The 19,863-nt window shown below is 42.8% G+C and overlaps 1 protein-coding gene across 2 annotated transcripts; it reads right to left on the bottom strand.

Annotated features, from left to right (window-relative positions):
* Positions 1-507: 507 nt before the first annotated feature.
* LOC109878097 (28S ribosomal protein S29, mitochondrial-like) lies at positions 508-13,247 on the bottom strand. 2 transcript variants are annotated; one of them, XM_031837611.1, is made up of 13 exons: positions 13,077-13,247; positions 12,767-12,892; positions 6,004-6,117; positions 5,814-5,915; positions 5,640-5,748; positions 4,176-4,268; positions 3,932-4,062; positions 2,449-2,529; positions 1,721-1,885; positions 1,489-1,548; positions 1,309-1,398; positions 979-1,096; positions 508-895 (listed from the first exon to the last, which is right to left on the bottom strand). In XM_031837611.1, exons 2-13 carry the CDS (start codon positions 12,827-12,829, stop codon positions 810-812), a joined length of 1,212 nt encoding a protein of 403 aa, XP_031693471.1. In that variant the 5' UTR covers positions 12,830-12,892; positions 13,077-13,247; the 3' UTR covers positions 508-809. The 2 variants fall into 2 exon arrangements, with proteins under 2 accessions (XP_031693471.1, XP_031693472.1); XM_031837612.1 differs by having other exon boundaries at positions 12,767-12,808.
* Between the last annotated feature and the right edge of the window lie 6,616 nt (positions 13,248-19,863).

Raw genomic sequence — 19,863 nt, 5'->3', positions numbered from 1 at the left:
ACTGACGAAGGTACCCTGGAGCTCTACAGAGACCAAGAGATGATCTGGACATCGTAACATCGACCGGCCCAACAATGCACAAAGAGGCCACCTCACCCTCACTGACGAAGGTACCCTGGAGCTCTACAGAGACCAAGAGATGATCTGGACATCGTAACATCGACCGGCCCAACAATGCACAAAGAGGCCACCTCACCCTCACTGACGAAGGTGCCCTACAGTCCCAGAAATGTGGTCTGGTGCTCTCGTGAGGACACTAGTAATGAGGCAGAGTAACATCTTCACTTTACCATACCTGTCTACATCTACCACTAAACTGTATTCAAAAGCCTTGAGGCTTTTTGACCATTTGATTTGGTCAAATAAAAATGTATTGACTTAAAGTAGTAGTTTGTTGTAATTAAGTGCATTGTGTCAGATACTCTCTATATTCAAAAGACAAACATCACTAACTTTTCATGAAGATAATAGCTTTATTGGCTCATAAAAGAGAACATGAGATCTGACTGTTTTTCATGTATATTTTTATTATGAAAGACACTATCATGCATCACAACAGAATAATTTATGGAGGGACACATACACAACTGCAATGTTATAATCCATGTATGAGTCTGTATTGGCGTTTGTCCCATAGAGAATGCTAGTGGCCTTGATGTCGCATGGGCAGCACCATCGAGGGCTTCCACCATTTTAAAGTGGTCAAAGAATCCCGTAGGGATTCCTATGGGTTGTAGCCTCAATGGCGCTGCCCATGCTGTCACAGATATGAGTCCTATCTCTATTGGTGTGTGGGCCCATGTGTGATGTTACAGGAAGGCACACAGTCTCTCCAGTACAGAAGGGTTTCTGTTGCTGAGGAAGATCAGTTCTTTCTTCCCTTCCTCTGTCTGACCTTATGGAGAGAAATCTCTCAATCAGTTCAACATGTCATAATCTAAACCATCACAAACAGTGGTGAAAGTGAACATCTCTTACTGTGTGGGTGTTGTAGCCAGTGGCGGTCCAGGTAGTAGAGGTAACAGCTCTCAAACTCCTTCTCACTGTAGAGGGAGACTGGTACTGGGATAAACGGGTCCATGCTGTCAAAGCCCTCCTGTAGGAACAACACAGAGGATGAGGATAGATGTTTTTAATAGGTGAACTTCTGTTTCTATTTCACTGATGCATATAAACACATCAGAAGGGTCTTGTCCAAAAACATCTAGATCATTCCCTTGTTAGCCCAGATCAATAGACACCAAGGGTTAGAGGTAGTTTTTGGACTGGACATATAACATTAACCAGGATGTAATCATGACTCCTGACCTCTCCCAGCAGTTCCTGGGGCAGGTAGGCAGAGCTTGGAGCGTAGAGAGATCCTGTCTGAGACAGAGTCGCGATGACCGCCCCTCCACACTGAGGAGAGAGAGGGACAGAGGTGTAAATCACAATCATGTAATTTTCTAATGTCTATTAGACAGAGGATAACCACCATGCAGTTCTCACCCAGTCATTGTTGATCATCTTCCTCAAGTTATGAACCAATGTCAACTCCTCTGGAGCCACCTGGCAGAGAGGAGAGACACAGAAAAAGTAGAGAGAAGGGAAAAGTGACAGGGGAGATAAAGGTCAGTCAAGTAAGCAATCTTTACACAGAAATTACAAAGACAAAAATGGAAGCAATAGAAATCAACTTTTTTTTATAGATCCACAGTGAGGTGAATGAATGTATTAGTACAGGGCTCTTGTCTTCCTTCTTAAGCGTGGTCCTTCCCCAGAGGCCGTTGACTCCATCAACAGCCACAGCCAGCCTGAAGCCCCCCTCTGTCCCCCCAGCCTGTAGCCTCAGCTCCTTTAGAACTGCCCCCACCACATCACTGCTGCTCTTCACACGAGACACTCCCTGGGGTGAAAAACACAGCTTAACAATGATACGTGGTATGAGATTCTTAAGAGAAGTGCACTGAACCAATTATGTTTCAGAACTGGAGCCCAGACGCAAGGCGTCCACATGATTCCCAGCCAAACCAGTTCGGAACAGTTTGTGCATATATTATGACTACATTGATGTGTGTTCATTTTTTTCTGGAGGCAAGCCGAAGTCGGTAGCTGAACTCTACACCCCTTCGTAGGGATTCTGCAATAAAGTCTTTGTTGTCATTCAACAAGAGATTACTTGTTTTCATGCACATTTTTTAATTGAAAAATACTGCACAATACATCTTAGTTAAATGTAAAATTGCATGACTAAGATCTCCTTGGCAAAAACGTCATAACAGATTAAGTTATTTTAGATTAATTCTGACTACGGCATCTTAAAAATGGACAAACAGCACTATTAACATTTTTCAAGTGAAGGTCTTTTAAGGGAGCATGCGAGCACACTCGTTCGGTTCGCCTAGCCAAGTTCGGCCAAACTGAAGGATGCTAACGTCTTAATAAAGGGCACGTTGACACTGGACTCACCATGTCCACCAGCTCCCCTAGTGGCCGTCCCTCCTCAGTGCTTTCTCTCTTAGTCCACACGTACCGCTGCCTCAACTTGATCTAAAACAACAAGGGGAGACAGTCACAAATACAGGATGCCTCAAGGAGTAAAAATATGCTTAACAACTGTGTGCAATAGTATTTAAAATGACATCTCTGTACCCCACACACACAATTATCAGTAAGTCAAACAATGAATTTCAAGCACAGATTCAACCAAAGGCCAGGGAGCTTTTCCTATGGTTCACAAAGGGCACCTATTGGTAGTTGAGTAAATATACAAATAAAACAGACATTGAATATCCCTTTGAGTATGGTGGAGCTATTATTGATGCACCATCCAAAGTGTCAAATTAAACCCACAACGATACAGGCGGCAATCCTAACGTAGTTTCCAGAGAGGCAGGATCCGCTCAGGGATTTCACCATGAGGCGAATCGTGATTTAAATCAAGTTTGAGTTTAAAGGCTGTGATAGGAGATAAAAGAGGATGGATCAACATAGTAGTTATTTCACAATACTAACATAATTGATAGAGTGAAAAGAAGGAAGCCATCCTGTTTGCAATAAGGCACTAAAGTAATACTGAAAAAAATGTGGTATGAATTTAACTTTTTGTCCTGAATACAAAGTGTTATGTTTGGGGTAAATCCAACACAACAAACACATCACTGAGTATCATGTCATATTTTCAAGAATGGTGGGGGCTGCATCATGTTATGGGTATACTTGTCATCGGCAAGGCCTCTGGAGTTTTTTTAGGATAAAAAGAAACCGACACTGGGAAGCAAACAAAGCCAAATATACACTGGAATTGCTTACCAAGATGACATTGAATGTTCCTGAGTGGCCTAGTTAAACATTTTTAAAGAATAGGCAAATAGTGTACAATCCAGGTATGCAAAGCTCTGAGACTTACCCAGAAAGACTGACATGTATTAACTCAAATCAAAATCACTTTTTTTTCCCCCCCATGAATTAAACAAAATAAAATGTTTCTTCCACTTTGAGAACTTGTGTAGATCGTTGACAAAAAACAACAATTAAATCATTTTAAATCCGGCTTTGTAACAACAAAATGTGGAAAAAGTCTAGGTGTGTGAATAGTTTCTGAAGGCACTGTATCTTACTTCTAATGTTAGGATTAGGGGATGGTAAACTGATCCTAGATTTGTTCCTACAGGCAACACATACAGTGCCAGTCAAAAGTTCGGACACACCTACTCATTCCAGGGTTTCTTTCTTCCTTTCTTTCTTTTACTATTTTCCACATTGTAGAATAATAGTGAAGACATCAAAACTATGTAATAACATATGGAATCATATAGTAACCCAAAAAGTGATTACAGCTTTTTGGGTTTGTACGACGTGCAAAGCCTTGACAGCTCTGCACACCGTGTGTCCAAACTTTTGACAGGCACTGTACCTGGCGCCCACTATCTATCTGAGGAGGAGGGGCTACCTTGGAGAGGAAGTGTTCATTGGTGGTTCTGAAGTTGCGTAGCCAGTTGGAGGCCTGTATTGGCTGGTCAAAGCGGGAGGCGTGGTAGGAGGAGGGCAACAGCTCCTTACAGTTCTTCACCCAAAGGTGGGCTATGGAGGAGATTATTATCACAATCATTATTATCATCATCATCATCATCATCATTATTTTGTGTGTCTGTGTGTATGCCATGTCGGGGTGTGTGTGTGTGTGTGTTACTCACCATCTGGTATGTGTAGTACTAGCCATCCCTGTTTGGAGCAGTAGTGGACAGCATGACAGAGAGACATCGTTTTCCCACTGCCCTTCACCCCATCTACACAACCAGTCAAGGTCAACACCAACATAATTCAACACAATACAGGTAGACAACACAGGTCATAGAGAGGTACGGGGATGACTGTGTGTGTACAGTCGTGGCCAAAAGTTGAGAATGACACATTAATTTCCACAAAGTTTGCATGATGGCAATTTGCATATACTCCAGAATGTTATGAAGAGTGATCAGATGAACTGCAATTAATTGCAAAGTCCCTCTTTGCCATGCAAATGAACTGAATTCCCCCCAAAAACATTTCCACTGCATTTCAGCCCTGCCACAAAAGGACCAGCTGACATCATGTTAGTGATTCTCTCGTTAACACAGGTGTGAGTGTTGACGAGGACAAGGCTGGAGATCACTCTGTCATGTTGATTGAGTTCGAATAACAGATGCTTACGCATCTGCACGCACAGTGAGGCAAAGACTTTTGGAGGATGGCCTGGTGTCAAGAAGGGCAGCAAAGAAGCCACTTCTCTCCAGGAAAAACATCATGGACAGACTGATATTCTGCAAAAGGTACAGGGATTGGACTGCTGAGGACTGGGGTAAAGTCATTTTCTCTGATGAATCCCCTTTCCGATTGTTTGGGACATCTGGAAAAAAAGCTTGTCCGGAGAAGACAAGGTGAGCGCTACCATCAGTCCTGTGTCATGCCAACAGTAAAGCATCCTGAGACCATTCATGTGTGGGGTTGCTTCTCAGCCAAGGCGAGTGGGCTCACTCACAATTTTGCCTAAGAACACAGCCATGAATAAAGAATGGTACCAACACATCCTCAGAGAGCAACTTATCCCAACCACCCAGGAACTGTTTCGTGAAGAACAATGCCTTTTCCAGCATGATGGAGCACCTTGCCACAAGGCAAAAGTAATAACTAAGTTGCTCAGGGAACAAAACATTGATATTTTGGGTCCATTGCCAGGAAACTCCCCAGACCTTAATTCCATTGAGAACTTGTGGTCAATCCTCAAGAGGCAGGTGGACAAAGAAAACCCCACAAATTCTGACAAACTCCAAGCATTGATTATGCAAGAATGGGCTGCCATCAGTCAGGATGTGGCCCAGAAGTTAATTGACAGCATGCCAGGGCAGATTGCAGAGGTCTTGAAAAAGAAGGGTCAACATTGCAAATATTGACTCTTTGCATCAACTTCTGGTAATTGTCAATAAAAGCCTTTGACACTTATGAAATGCTTGTAATTATACTTCAGTATTCCATAGTAACATCTGACAAAAATATCTAAAAGACACTGAAGCAGCAAACTTTGTGGAAATTAATATCTGTGTCATTCTCAAATGTTTTGGCCACGACTGTATATTAAATGTGTAAAGGTGTGATCAGGTGTAACTGGTAGGGTAGGATACAGAGTAGGTAGCGCAGGGTGGGCTTGCTGTAGTCAGCTCTCTTCAGGTGAGATATCAGCTCCAGAGCAGGCTGCCTCACCATCACACAGCCCTCGTTAAACGACTTCACCTGGACATGGGTACAGACAGTCAGTCATACTGTAACACACACACACACACACACACACACAATACCTGTTGTTGGTATCGTGGAGGCAGGCCATGGGGGAAGACAGTGTGGAAGTGGGAGGGGGGCACAGTGTAGTACTGTCCTAGGTGCTGTTCTGACTGACAGGCCTGGGGACAGAGGGAGATGAAACATCAGTACCCTCCACACTTATTACCACATGCTACAGAATAAAGTGTGGTTGATTATTCCACCTACTGGGTCGTTCTCCTGTGTTCTGAAGATGGAGAATGTCTCCGGTCTCATCTCCATGCCAACTGCCTCCTGCTGCTGGCCACACCCACTGCCATGGAGCGGCCGCACCTGCGCTACCTGTCCGTGACATCATCACATTCCACAGGTAAGAGGTGTAGAGCGTCTATCATAGTCCAAAACGTGTACGCCTAAGCACAGCAGTGTTCTAGAATTTAGGACTGTTAGAATGAACTACAGTACAGTGAAGCTCAAAACACATTTTTACTTAGTCCAGAAAGACATCTCCAGAAGACATGTACTGTATATGTAGCGCTGACTTTTCAAAATGCATTGATCACATGGAAACTGACATCCCAATGAATCTTAAATGTTGATAAATATTCATAGCTAGCACTAGCTCAAGATGTACTCTTAAGGAGCCTAACCTCCCCGTTACTCCTTAAGGTCCAAGGACCTTCTGTTATTTTCAGTGGCTCTGGCAGCCAAAACCTCTAAACGCCAATCGATTCTCAAATGCGATACTAGAAAAATAAAGCCCTTTACATCACATCAAAATAATTTAACAACTGCAAAATATACACATATTGTACACCACAGGAGGATGGTGGCACCTTAATTGGGGAGGACAGGCTCGTGGTAATGGCTGGAGCGGAATAAGTGGAATGGTATCAAATAAATAAAACATGGTTTTAGCTCCTTTCCAGTCATTATTATGAACCGGCCTCCCCTCAGCGGCCTCCACTGCTGTATATTTTTATTTAACCAGTTAGGCTAGTTGAGAAGAAGTTCTCATTTTCAACTGTGACCTGGCCAAGATAAAGCCAAGCAGTGCGACAAACAACAGAGTTACATATGGAATAAACAAACATGCAGTCAATAATATATAAAAAGTATATATACAGTGTGTGGAAATTAGGTAGGATAAGGGAGGTAAGGCAATAAATAGGCTATAGTGGAGAAATCATTACAATATAGCAATTAAACACTGGAGTGATAAATGTGCAGAAAATTAGTGTGCAAGTAGAGATACTGGGGTGCAAAGGAGCAAAATAAATAACAGTATGGGGGATGAGGTAGTTGGATGAGCTATTTACAGATGGGCTATATACAGGTACAGTGATCTGCTCTGATAGCTGGTGCTTAAAGTTAGTGAGGGAGATATGGGTCTCCAGCTTCAGTGATTTTTGCAGTTCATTCCAGTCATTGGCAGCAGAGAACTGTAACTCTATGCAAACTGGAAACCACATATCCTGAGGCTGCATTCATTGCAGCTGGGGATTTTAACAAGGCTAATCTGAAAAGACTCCCTAAATTTTATCAGCATATCGATTGCGCAACCAAGGCTGGTAAAACCCTGGATCATTGTTATTCTAACTTCTGCGATGCATATAAGGCCCTCCCCCGCCCTCCTTTCGGAAAAGCTGACCACGACTCCATTTCGTTGCTCCCTGCCTACAGACAGAAACTAAAACAAGAAGCTCCCGCGCTCAGGTCTGTTCAATGCTGGTCCGACAAATCTGATTCCACGCTTCAAGACTGCTTCGATCACGTGGATTGGGATATGTTCCGTATTGCGTCCAACAACAACATTGACGAATACGCTGATTCGGTGAGCGAGTTCATTAGAAAGTGCATTGACGATGTCGTACCCATAGCAACGATTAAAACATTCCCAAAAAAGAAACCGTGGATTGATGTCAGCATTCGCGTGAAACTGAAAGCGCGAACCACTGCTTTTAACCAGGGCAAGGTGACCGGAAACATGACCGAATACAAACAGTGTAGCTATTCCCTCCACAAGGCAATCAAACAAGCTAAGCGCCAGTATAGAGTCAAAGTAGAGTCGCAATTCAACGGCTCAGACACAAGAGGTATGTGGCAGGGTCTACAGTCAATCACGGATTATAAAAAGAAAAGCAGCCATGTCGCAGACCAGGATGTCTTGCTCCCAGACAGACTAAATCATTTTTTTGCCTGCTTTGAGGACAATACAGTGCTACTGACACGGCCCGCAACCAAAACCTGCGGACTCTCCTTCACTGCAGCCGATGTGAGTTAAACATCAAACGTGTTAACCCTCGCAAGGCTGCAGGACCAGACGGCATCCCCAGCCACGTCCTAATGGCATGCGCAGACCAGCTGGCCGGTGTGTTTACGGACATATTCAATCAATCCTTATCCCAGTCTGCTGTTCCCACATGCTTCAAGAGGGCCACTATTGTCCCTGTTCCCCAAAAAGCTAATGTAACTGAACTAAACGACTACGGCCCCGTAGCACTCACTTCAGTTATCATGAAGTGCTTTGAGAGACTAGTCAAGGACCATATCACCTCCACCCTACCTGACACCCTAGACCCACTCCAATTTGCTTACCGCCCAAATAGGTCCACAGACGACGCAATCGCAACCACACTGCCCTAACCCATCTGGACAAGAGGAATACCTATGTGAGAATGCTGTTCATCGACTACAGCTCAGCATTTAACACCATAGTACCCTCCAAACTCGTCATCAAGCTCGAGACCCTGCGCAACTGGGTACTGGACTTCCTGACGGGCCGCCCCCAGGTGGTGAGGGTAGGTCACATCTCCACCCTGCTGATCCTCAACACTGGGACCCCACAAGGGTGCGCTCTGAGACCTCTCCTGTACTCCCTGTTCACCCACGACTGTGTGGCCATGCACGCCTCCAACTCAATCATCAAGTTTGCGGACGACACTACAGTGGTATGCTGGATTACCAACAACGACGAGACGGCCTACAGGGAGGTGGTGAGGGCCCTCGAAGTGTGGTGTCAGGAAAATAACCTCACACTCAACGTCAACAAAACAAAAGGAGATGATTGTGGACTTCAGGAAACAGCAGAGGGAACACCCCCCTATCCACATCGAAGGGACAGTAGTGGAGAGGTTAGTAAGTTAAGTTCCTCTGCGTACCCATCACGGACAAACTGAGTTAGTCCACCCACACAGACAGCGTCGTGAAGAAGGCGCAGCAGCGCCTCTTCAACCTCAGGAGGCTGAAGAAATTCAGCTTGTCACCAAAAGCACACAAACTTCTACAGATGCACAATCGAGAGCATCCTGTCGAGCTGTATAACCGCCTGGTACGGCAACTGCTCCGCCCACAACCGTAAGGCTCTCCAGTGGGTAGTGAGGTCTGCACAACGCATCACCGGGGGCAAACTACCTTCCCTCCAGGACACCTAAACCACCTGATGTCACAGGAAGGCCATAAAGATCATCAAGGACAACAACCACCCGAGCCACTGCCTGTTCACCCCGCTATCATCCAGAAGGCGAGGTCAGTACAGGTGCATCAAAGCAGGGACCGAGAGACTGAAAAACAGCTTCTATCTCAAGGCCATCAGACTGTTAAACAGCCACCACTAACATTGAGTGGCTGCTGCCAACACACTGACTCAACTACAGCCACTTTAATAATGGAAATTGATGTAAAATATATCACTAACCACTTTAAACAATGCTACTTAATATAATGTTTACATACCCTACATTACTCATCTCATACAGTCAGCCACCAATTGTGCAAGTTCTCCCACTTAAAAAGATGGGAGTGGTCTGTAATTTTCATCATAGGTACACTTGAACTATGACAGACAAAATTAGAAAAAAAATCCAGAAAATCACATTGTAGGGATTTTTAATGAATTTATTTGCAAATTATGGTGGAAAATAAGTATTTGGTCACCTACAAACAAGCAAGATTTCTGGCTCTCACAGACCTGTAACAACTTCTTTAAAAGGTTCCTCTGTCCTCCACTCGTTACCTGTATTAATGGCACCTGTTTGAACTTGTTATCAGTATAAAAGACACCTGTCCACAACCTCAAACAGTCACACTCCAAACTCCACTATGGCCAAGACCAAAGAGCTGTCAAAGGACACCAGAAACAAAATTGTAGACCTGCACCAGGCTGGGAAGACTGAATCTGCAATGGGTAAGCAGCTTGGTTTGAAGAAATCAACTGTGGGAGCAATTATTAGGAAATGGAAGACATACAAGACCACTGATAATCTCCCCCGATCTGGGGCTCCACGCAAGATCTCACCCCATGGGGTCAAAATGATCACAAGAACAGTGAGCAAAAATCCCAGAACCACACGGGGCGACCTAGTGAATGACCTGCAGAGAGCTGGGACCAAAGTAACAAAGCCTACCATCAGGAACACACTACGCCGCCAGGGACTCAAATCCTGCAGTGCCAGACGTGTCCCCCTGCTTAAGCCAGTACATGTCCAGGCCCGTCTGAAGTTCGCTAGAGAGCATTTGGATGATCCAGAAGAAGATTGAGAGCATGTCATATGGTCAGATGAAACCAAAATACAACTTTTTGGTAAAAACTCAACTCGTCGTGTTTGGATGACAAAGAATGCGGAGTTGCATCCAAACACCACCATACCTACTGTGAAGCATGGGGGTGGAAACATCATGCTTTGGGGCTGTTATTCCGCAAAGGCACCAGGACGACTGATCCGTGTAAAGGAAAGAATCAATGGGGCCATGTATCGTGAGATTTTGAGTGAAAACCTCCGTCCATCAGCAAGGGCATTGAAGATGAAACGTGGCAGGGTCTTTCAGCATGACAATGATCCCAAACACACCGCCCGGGCAACGAGGGAGTGGCTTCGTAAGAAGCATTTCAAGGTCCTGGAGTGGCCTAGCCAGTCTCTAGATCTCAACTCTAGATCTCAATTTGCATGGAGGAATGGGCCAAAATACCAGCAGTGTGTGAAAACCTTGTGAAGACTTACAGAAAACGTTTGACCTCTGTCATTGCCAACAAAGGGTATATAACAAAGTATTGAGATAAACTTTTGTTATTGACCAAATACATATTTTCCACCGTAATTTGCAAATAAATTCATTAAAATCCTACAATGTGATTTTCTGGATTTTTTTCTTCTAATATTGTCTGTCATAGTTTAAGTGTACCTATGATGAAAATTACAGACCACTCCCATCTTTTTAAGTGGAACTTGCACAATTGGTGGCCGACTAAATACTTTTTTGCCCCACTGTATATAGTACAAGTGAAGAGTTTAGCCACGATTACTCATTCAAGGCTCTTTATTTTCACTATTTTCTACATTGTAGAATGATAGTGAAGACATCAAAACTATGAAATAACACATGGAATCATGTAGCAACCAAAAAAGGTGTTACATTTTATATTTGAGATTCTTCAAAGTAGCCACCCTTTGCCTCGATGACAGCTTTGCACACTCTAGGCATTCTCCCAAACAGCTTCACCTGGAATGCTTTTCCAACAGTCTTGAAGGAGTTCCCACATATGCTGAGCACTTGTTGGCTGATTTTCCTTCACTCTGTGGTCCAACTCATCCCAAACCATCTCAAATTGGGTTGAGGCCGGGTGATTGTGTTTTGGCCAGGTCATCTGATGCAGCACTCCATCACTCTCCTTCTTGGTCAAATTGCCCTTACACAACCTGAAGGTGTGTTGGGTCATTGTCCTGTTAAAAAACAAATAATAGTCCCACTAAGCCCAAACCAGATGAGATGGCGTATCGCTGCAGAATGCTGTGGTAGGCATGCTGGTAAAGTGTGCCTTGAATTTTAAATAAATCAGACAGTGTCACCAGCAAAGCACCCCCACACCATCACACCTCCATGCTTCACGGTGGGAACCACACATGCGGAGATCATCCGTTCACCTACTGTGCATCTCACAAAGACATGGCGGATGCAACCAAACATCTCAAATTTGGAATCAGACAAAAAGGACAGATTTCTACCAGTCTAATGTCCATTGCTCGTGTTTCTTGGCAAAAGCAAGTCTTCTTCTTATTGGTGTCCTTTAGCGGTTGTTCCTTTGCAGCAATTCAACTTGGTCTTTTACCAAATAGGGTTATCTTCGGTATACCACCCCTGCCTTGTCACAACACAACTGATTGGCTCAAATGCATTAAGGAAATAAATTCCACAAATAAACTTACCACGGTATACCTCTCGATTGAAATGCATTCCAGGTGACAATGTCATGAAGCTGGTTGAGAGAATGGCAAGTGTGCAGAGCTTTTCATTGTTTTGATGTCATCACCATTATTCTACAATGTAGAAAATAGTACAAATAAAGAAAAACCCTGGAATGAGGTGGTGTGTCCAAACTTTTGACTGGTACTGTATTTTTTTATTTATTGTTTCTCGCTGATATGAAAGATAAGGAAGTGATGCAGGTTAATGTTCAGACTGAGCGTTGGGGCTCTTAACATCCCCATACAGAAGATGCCTTCGTCCAATGACTTATGTGTAATGGAAATGAGAGTTGAGTCAGCACATAACAATTAGGTATAAGGGACTATAGTATTAGTGCAAGCCTCAAGCTCTCTTCATTCTATTAATCAATCATAGACACTTACTGACAGCTGTAGCTGCTTTGTGTGATGTTTTGTTGTCTCTACCTTCTTGACAATTGCACAAATTGTTGTCTGTGCCCAAAAATGTTTGTACCATGTTTTGTGCTGCTACCACGTTGATTTGCCATGTGTTGCTGCCTTGCTATGTTGTTTTCTTAAATATCTCTTTGTGTAGTGTTGTCTCTCGTTGTGATGTGTGTTTTGTCCTATATATACACACATATATTTAATTCCCGTCCCCACAGGAAGCTTTTTTGCCTTTTTGGTAGGCCGTCATTGTAAATAAGAATTTGTTCTTAACCGACTTGCCTAGTTAAATAGAATAAATAAAGCTATGAATGTCATGGGATCTTGCACCATGGACTCACCGTTTGTCGTAATCTCAATGATAGTCTGTGAAGGGCCATGGTCTGGAACATGAATAAGTACATAAACCCAGGTCAGTTTACACAGTTACACTGGTGCCATCAGTACTATTGCAGGGGCGACCTTCACTGTAAAATAATTACTATGTTATTAGGACTAGCAATGTAATCTAAGCTCAATAGCTAGCTAACCTTGCATTAGCTAGCTAGATATCTGCTAGGAAGACACTGCACCATGCATCCTTGTTTTACAGTAACGTTACACTGCAGCAAGACTACAACAACTGTAGGTACACAACAACAATTTACCAACCAATTAATTCATTAAATTCCAAATGAAAATCCAAACAGGCAAGGTCATGTAGTTTTAGACGGTTCGGGTCTATTTTGAAAACACTGAAGAGTTTCACAATTTCGGTCGAACTGTCACGGTGCTAAATCCGTGGTAGTCGCCATTTTGGTTTGTAGACGAAGGATGTTACGTAGAGAGCTCAAATATGCGCATCGTTTGCGCAAATCCAGACGTCATCCACAGTTTTTTTTTAGAGCTAGGTGGTTTTATTTAGAACCAGTCTGATTTCTAAAAATAAAATTAAAAATCTATATATACAAAATAAATGAGAGTCTACAGTTGGATAACCGAATGGTGGGTGATGAGAATAGTTGGCCTAAAATAGATTTAAGTCAATGGACCTAGGATTTAGGCCTATAGGTTTGCAATGGTTATGACAGGAGGGGGGAAAAACCTCTATAAACATTCTCAGGATGAATCTATGCAAGATGGTCCCATAAATTTCAAAGTGGAGTATGCCGGAATGAAACCCCAAAAATATATTGTTTTCGTTAGTAAACATAATTATAGCCTTAGGCCTAATATTTGACATTCAACCACAATAATGCTCGATAGAGATCATTTTTCAAATGAAATACAATTTCTAAACAATAAAAAAAACAGTAGGCTTTGGCTGTATAGGTTTACAATCTACTGGATCTCCCATAGCGCACATCAATCACCCTTCTCTCCCTCCCTTCTCTCCCGCCTCTTGGAGCTCCTGAAAGAGTGTGCCGTGTGTTGCTTTCAGCTTGTTTGAGACTGCTGTAACCTTCTACTCAGTGCTTCTACTACGGGCGCTTTCTGCTCAGAAGCCCCCGTTTTGTGAATGGGCTTCAGTCCGCTCTGACTTCAACCGTGCCCGGGTAGCGCAAGGAACGAATTCAGATATGCAAACAGGTAACTGCTTGGGAAAGAAGGGCCAAGAGAAAGCCAGGCTTGATATGTCGTCGCCATTTTGTTAGTTTTTTTTTTATATCATTATGTATTTCTAAATCATTTAGTCTATTTTGTGAACATAAGTTTTTTAGCTACTTTTAAAAATCATTTAGATGCACATTGAACTGTTGAGGTATTTTATTATTTCGGCCAACTGCACATATAGCTTCTGAATAGATTTTCTAATGAAAGTTGCCTTTGCTAAGAGATTGCTTGTATATGTGCTCATCATTTATTACGAGTGAAGCTCGCAACGATGCAATCTAATAGAAAGCCTAGCTGTCAACAATGTTTTGGCACAGAATGACGCAGCCTCGCGGGGGGCGTTCACCGTTCTCGAGCACAGTGCACGATCTGATCAGTCTGAAGGAAACAATGTAGCCTAACTTTCCCTTTTCCTGGCTGGCTGAGAAACAGTTACAAAATAAAATAAACTAAACTGGCCCGCGAGTGATACCCCATCTCCCCCATTTTTTATTATAATAAAACATAGGATTTTGTTTATGTAAAAATAATAATAATAATAAAATGACAAGGAATTCAGCTGCACATTTGTTTAATTTAGGAAATATGTTCCCAAGTATACCACAAATAAAAAACGAGACGTCTTTTGCATGTGATCATGTCTCAATGTAATCAAGGTATGAAATTATTGTTCTTTTCAAAATCCAATCTATTATTGGTATTAGTTGTGGTGAATTTGCAGCATTTTTATAATGATGTCCCGGCCCATAACCATCGACTCCACGGTTGAATCTAGTTGCCTTCGCCTGCAGTACTGTAACTAGCTCTCCACCTAGCTGTCGAGACAAGTTACTACGGAGAATGCTGCTGTAGTGTCTTCAACCGAGCGCTATGAAAACCGCCGCGCAAATGTTGTTTTCTTCTGTATCCAGCCAGCCTATGCGTAAGGTTTCCTAGGAGGAGTAGGCCTAGCGACTTTAGTTATGTAACCAAACCAATATCTAAATACAGTGCATGATTGTTGACGGTTGTCGAGAGTATAGGACAGTATCACCAATCTCTCTTATCTTGTCTAATATAGGCTAAACGCAGTTCTGGGACGCGCACGCTCGGTAAGTAGCACGAATCTGTCTAATTTTGTAACATATCAAACCATCATGTTATGTTAGTTAGTAAGTATATGCTAGCGTGCTGTATCACAGCGTTGCAACAATATGGCATCTATCATATCATGTATTATGGGGGTGTGGGACCAGGGTTGAATTTTCCCAGAACAGACTGTGATAATATTTATTAAGCCAATGTTGCTGACACAAGTATTATACGGAAGACAGAGGACAGATGAGGGCGAGGAAAGGGGTATTGACTCATCACACACAAAAAAGACTCTATCACCATAGAGAATTGTGATAACTGACAGACATGTAATAGTTTAATGGTTCAAGCCGTTGTGCAATTATATGTTTTATTGGCAGATGTTCTATGAAATAGGCTATATGAATGACAACAACAACAATAGCACGTGTCATGTCATCACCTACGTTATGTGTGCACTGTGCGTAATGCCTACAAGCTACCATAGTTCACACGATGCATCGCCATTCGCAAAATTAACTAGTGCGTAATTTTGACATGACAGTGACACCGTGAACGCGGGTAGAGCACACAAGTGAGTCCGGTACTGGACATCCCTCCGCTCTAGATCAGCCAGCCAGTGTAGCGACCAGGGTACACAATGTACGACCCACCGACCAAGAGCCTGATGCAGCCAGTAATAACTGTGAAGAGAAGGGCAGAGAGTGTGTGTGTGTCACAACATTAGCTCTCTGAGATGCATTGGTAACGAACATGTTAAGACTCCTGGGTGGAACTGATAATATATTATTGAGAATGTAATTGTATTGGATTCATCCTTTGTGTGTGTCTCCAAAAGGTTTGATCCAATAGTTTGATATCAGACCATTTCTTACATGAATATATCACTTTTGATTTATCTTGCCTTCCAGGTCTCCTACTTGGTCATTTTGTAAATATATATTATTTTCTGTAACTACTTCTGTAACATCTCATTGATATCAAATTATTAGAGATGCACAAATTGTTTTTGCACCCATCATGTGTCATGTGCGTAATGGTCATGTGAGGTGAAATGTGCATATTTTGGGATGTGAACACTCAGTTTGTTTGACCTGACGAAGATCCGTTTCAGATGGAAACGTTGTCAATAAAGCTGTGAATTGGGAGCTTTAACAGTGTGAGGGCCTTCTTGTTCTTTACTACTGTTCTTTATTAGCCCAGCACCTATGTTTTTAAGGATGTATGACCACAAACTTTTCTCTGTGTGTGTCTCATCAGCTTGTATGGAGTAGTGGTACCACTTAGTATACTGCTATCTCAACCGATCACTATCATGTGTACTACATGACCAGAAGTATATGGACACCTGCTCGTCGAACATCTCATTCCAAAGTCATAGGCATTAATATGGAGCTGGTCACCCCCTTCCCCCACCCCCCTTTGCTGCTATAACAGCCTTCTGGAAGGCTTTACACTAGGTCATCAAAAAGAAAGGAGGACCAAGGCCTCTTCATATAATTAATTAAAATGCCTTTATTAGTATGGCATGTTCAATAGAAACAACGTTGTGTTTAGGCTGCATGGCCTTCATCAGGGAGTACAAAAAAAAGGAATACAATGTCCTCTTTTGAACAGCTTTTCCAATTAGCCCTAATTGGAAGAGGGAGTGGTTACAAAATTGATTGGACACATCTAGTAAGCAATACTATACACATTAAAAAGTGAAATACTGTAGCTATGTTATTATAAAAATACAACTCCAAGCTAGAATTATCAGAACATTAAAAGGTAGTTCTAACCTTAAATATGACTGGGAGAAGTGTCAAGAATAAGAAAGCTATATATTCCATAGTACACTAGAACACAGCAAAACATGAACAACAACAGTCTAAACAAAATGTCCACTAGATGACAGCAAATGGACCTATCACGACCCTACAGGAAGGGTGAGAAATCCATATATTCATTTTAACCAGAGTATTTAGTGGCCTGTAGTTTGTAAATCAAAAAACGTTCCCTTTGGTTTAACTGTTTAAGACGGTCCCCTTTTCTAATAGAGGCCGGAATATGATCAATACCCATAGCTTGTAGGGAGGCAGGGTTGCGATGGTGTAGGGGCTTGTAGTGCCTTGCCATGGGGTAGTCTTCATTGCCTACCCGTATGGCGTACTTGTGTTCCGCTAAGCGGTCTTGAAGGCGTCTCTTTGTCCGTCCAATGTAGAACACCTTGCACTGTGGACATTCCAATCTATAGATGACATGAGTGGTTTTACAGTTAATGAAATGCTTGATGTAATACTCCATTTAGGAAGCTGTGTCAACAAAATACTTCTTCTGAGCAATATTACTGCAATGGTTGCAATGGTTACATTTAACAGAGCCCTTGGGTTGGTGGTCAAGACAAGTTTTTTGAGAGTCACCCGGAAGATAACTGTGGACTAATTTGTCATTTAGGGTAGGACATCTCTTAAAGCTTATGACTGGTGGCTCAGGAAAGACTTGGCGTAGTAGCGTATCACTTTGGATGATTCCCCAATTCTTTTTAATGGTTATTTTAATGTTCTCTGCTTCAGTGCTGTATTTTGGAACAGAATACACTCTCTGATGCGTCAGGAGGCTCTCCCCTTCACAACAAGTTCCCTCTGTCAAGTAATCCAGCCCTTATACCGGCATCTTTCAGGACCTGAACGCTGTAGCCCTGATTCAAGAAGCGATTCTCCAATTCAGCAGATTTGACACTGTGGTCTGTTTCCTGATCGCAAACTCTGCAGACTCTTTGGAATTGGCCATATGGAATATTCTCTTTTAGCCTTCTGGGGTGAAAGCTGTCTGCCCTCAGAATGGAATTCCCATCTGTAGGCTTCCTAAAGATTGATGTGTGCAAACAACCGTTGTCATTTTTACTAATGTCGAGGTCCAAAAAATGAATGTTATCCTTGCTGTACTCCATCTGTGCAGGCCAGTCAAGTTCTTCCACACCGATCTTGACAAACTATTTCTGTATGGACACCACTTGTGTTTGGTTGCTCGGCTTGTGTTTGGTTGCTCGGCCAGGGAAACCCATTTAATGAAGCTCCTGACGAACAGTTATTGTGTTGACGTTGCTTTCAGAGGCAGTTTGGAACTCGGTAGTGAGCTTTGCAGCTGAGGACAGATGATTTTTATGTGCTACACACTTCAGCACTCGGAGGTCCCATTCTGTCAGTTTGTGTGGCCTACCACTTTGTGGCTGAGCCGTTGTTTCTCCTAGATGTACCCACTTTACAATAACAGCACTTACAGTTGACCGGGGCAGCTCGAGCAGGGCAGAAATTTTATGAATTGACTTGATGGAAAAGTGGCATCCAATGACGGTGCCACGTTGAAAGTCACTGAGCTCTTCAGTAAGGCCATTCTACTGACAATGTTTGTCTGTGGAGATTGCATGGCTGTGTGCGCAATTTTATACACCTGTCAGCAACGGATGTGGCTGAAATAGCCGAATCCCCACATTTGAAGGGGTGTCCACATACCTTTATATATATAGTGTATAATGGGATGCTCTGTCAGTAGTGTGTTGTCATAGAGATGCTAATGTACTAGTAGTTATGGCTGATAACAGTGACAGTCTGATGGAGATAGTTGGATATGAGAGGGCCATTACAATGATTTAACCCACTGCTTGTTGAGTGCTGAGGATCACAATGATAATAGTGTCAAGTCTATCCATCACTCTGACATCTGCAATAGCTGTAGACCCGCTGCTTAAAGGCAGACTGAGCGAAATGACTTTGCCACAAGCAACACCGGAGATATTGAGATGAGCAAGATGCAAGACTTCACTCTCACTCAGTCACACACAGTATCTGCGCATGTGCAGGGGTTCGCTTCACGCTGTTCACGGAGTAGTAGCCAGGGCATCGAAACAGAGAAGTTGAGCCAATGCTCAATTACAGTAGTTGTTGCGAAAATTGACTCACTATGCTGTTTATTTTCTGCATCTACGTCATATCGCTGAGTCTACTTTAAATGTTGAGATATCGTTGACTGCTGGTTAGTTATCACGACAGACACTTCCTTGGAACAGACAGACGGGTTGTTTATAGGACTGAGGGTCAAAACATTCATATTTAGTCATAGTGAATAATACGATGAGCTTTTTTTCTGTGCAGTATGTATTGGCCACACCTCTTTCCTCAGTCTATCTACATGTCGGCTACGTGTGGGCCTGCTTGTTGACTCATGGCACTTGTACTTGTGTTATCTAAACACATCATTTTGTCTATTCTATAATGCCATATTCTGAAAATTAAAGGTATTTCAACTTATCAATCTAGCCAACTTGACATTGTATTGACAAACAGGGCTAAACTATATTGTACTGTAGTATACTGTCCTCTATCTCACCATGTCTTCATGTCACTGTGACTTCCACAATATGTATTCTCTCTCTCTCTCTCTCTCTCTCTCTCTCTCTCTGTGTTTGTCTCTCTCTCTCTCTCTCTGTGTCTCTCTCTCTGTGTGTGTCTGTCTATCTATCTAGGTCAGGCCACAGTAGTGGTCACTGTAGAGGTGATCAGTACTCAGGGAGATACTGAGCTCTATATGATAATATGGTCTGACTGGAAGCCTCTTCAGAGGAGAAGGACAAGGCACTGTTGAGAGACAGATGAGTTGTTTCATAAGAGGCTCTCCATAGAGAGTAAAGAATGTACAACTGGGTGTGTTTTATTAGGAAATTACGAGTATTGAGAGAGAGAGAGAGGGAGGAATGAGACATAGGGGAATGAGACAGAGGGGATGATAGGGA

Source organism: Oncorhynchus kisutch, linkage group LG2, assembly GCF_002021735.2.
Source record: "Oncorhynchus kisutch isolate 150728-3 linkage group LG2, Okis_V2, whole genome shotgun sequence".
Taxonomy (NCBI): Eukaryota; Metazoa; Chordata; class Actinopteri; order Salmoniformes; family Salmonidae; genus Oncorhynchus; species Oncorhynchus kisutch.
This window is presented reverse-complemented; position numbering and strand designations above follow the sequence as displayed.

Coding starts and splice junctions, on each gene's coding strand:
- LOC109878097 (XM_031837611.1), bottom strand. CDS start 12,829: ATGTACTTATTCATGTTCCAGACCATGGCCCTTCACAGACTATCATTG. Junction 1,886..2,448: donor TAGGGGAGCTGGTGGACATG/GTGAGTCCAGTG, acceptor TTTTCACCCCAG/GGAGTGTCTCGTGTGAAGAG. Junction 1,097..1,308: donor CCCAGGAACTGCTGGGAGAG/GTCAGGAGTCAT, acceptor TTGTTCCTACAG/GAGGGCTTTGACAGCATGGA.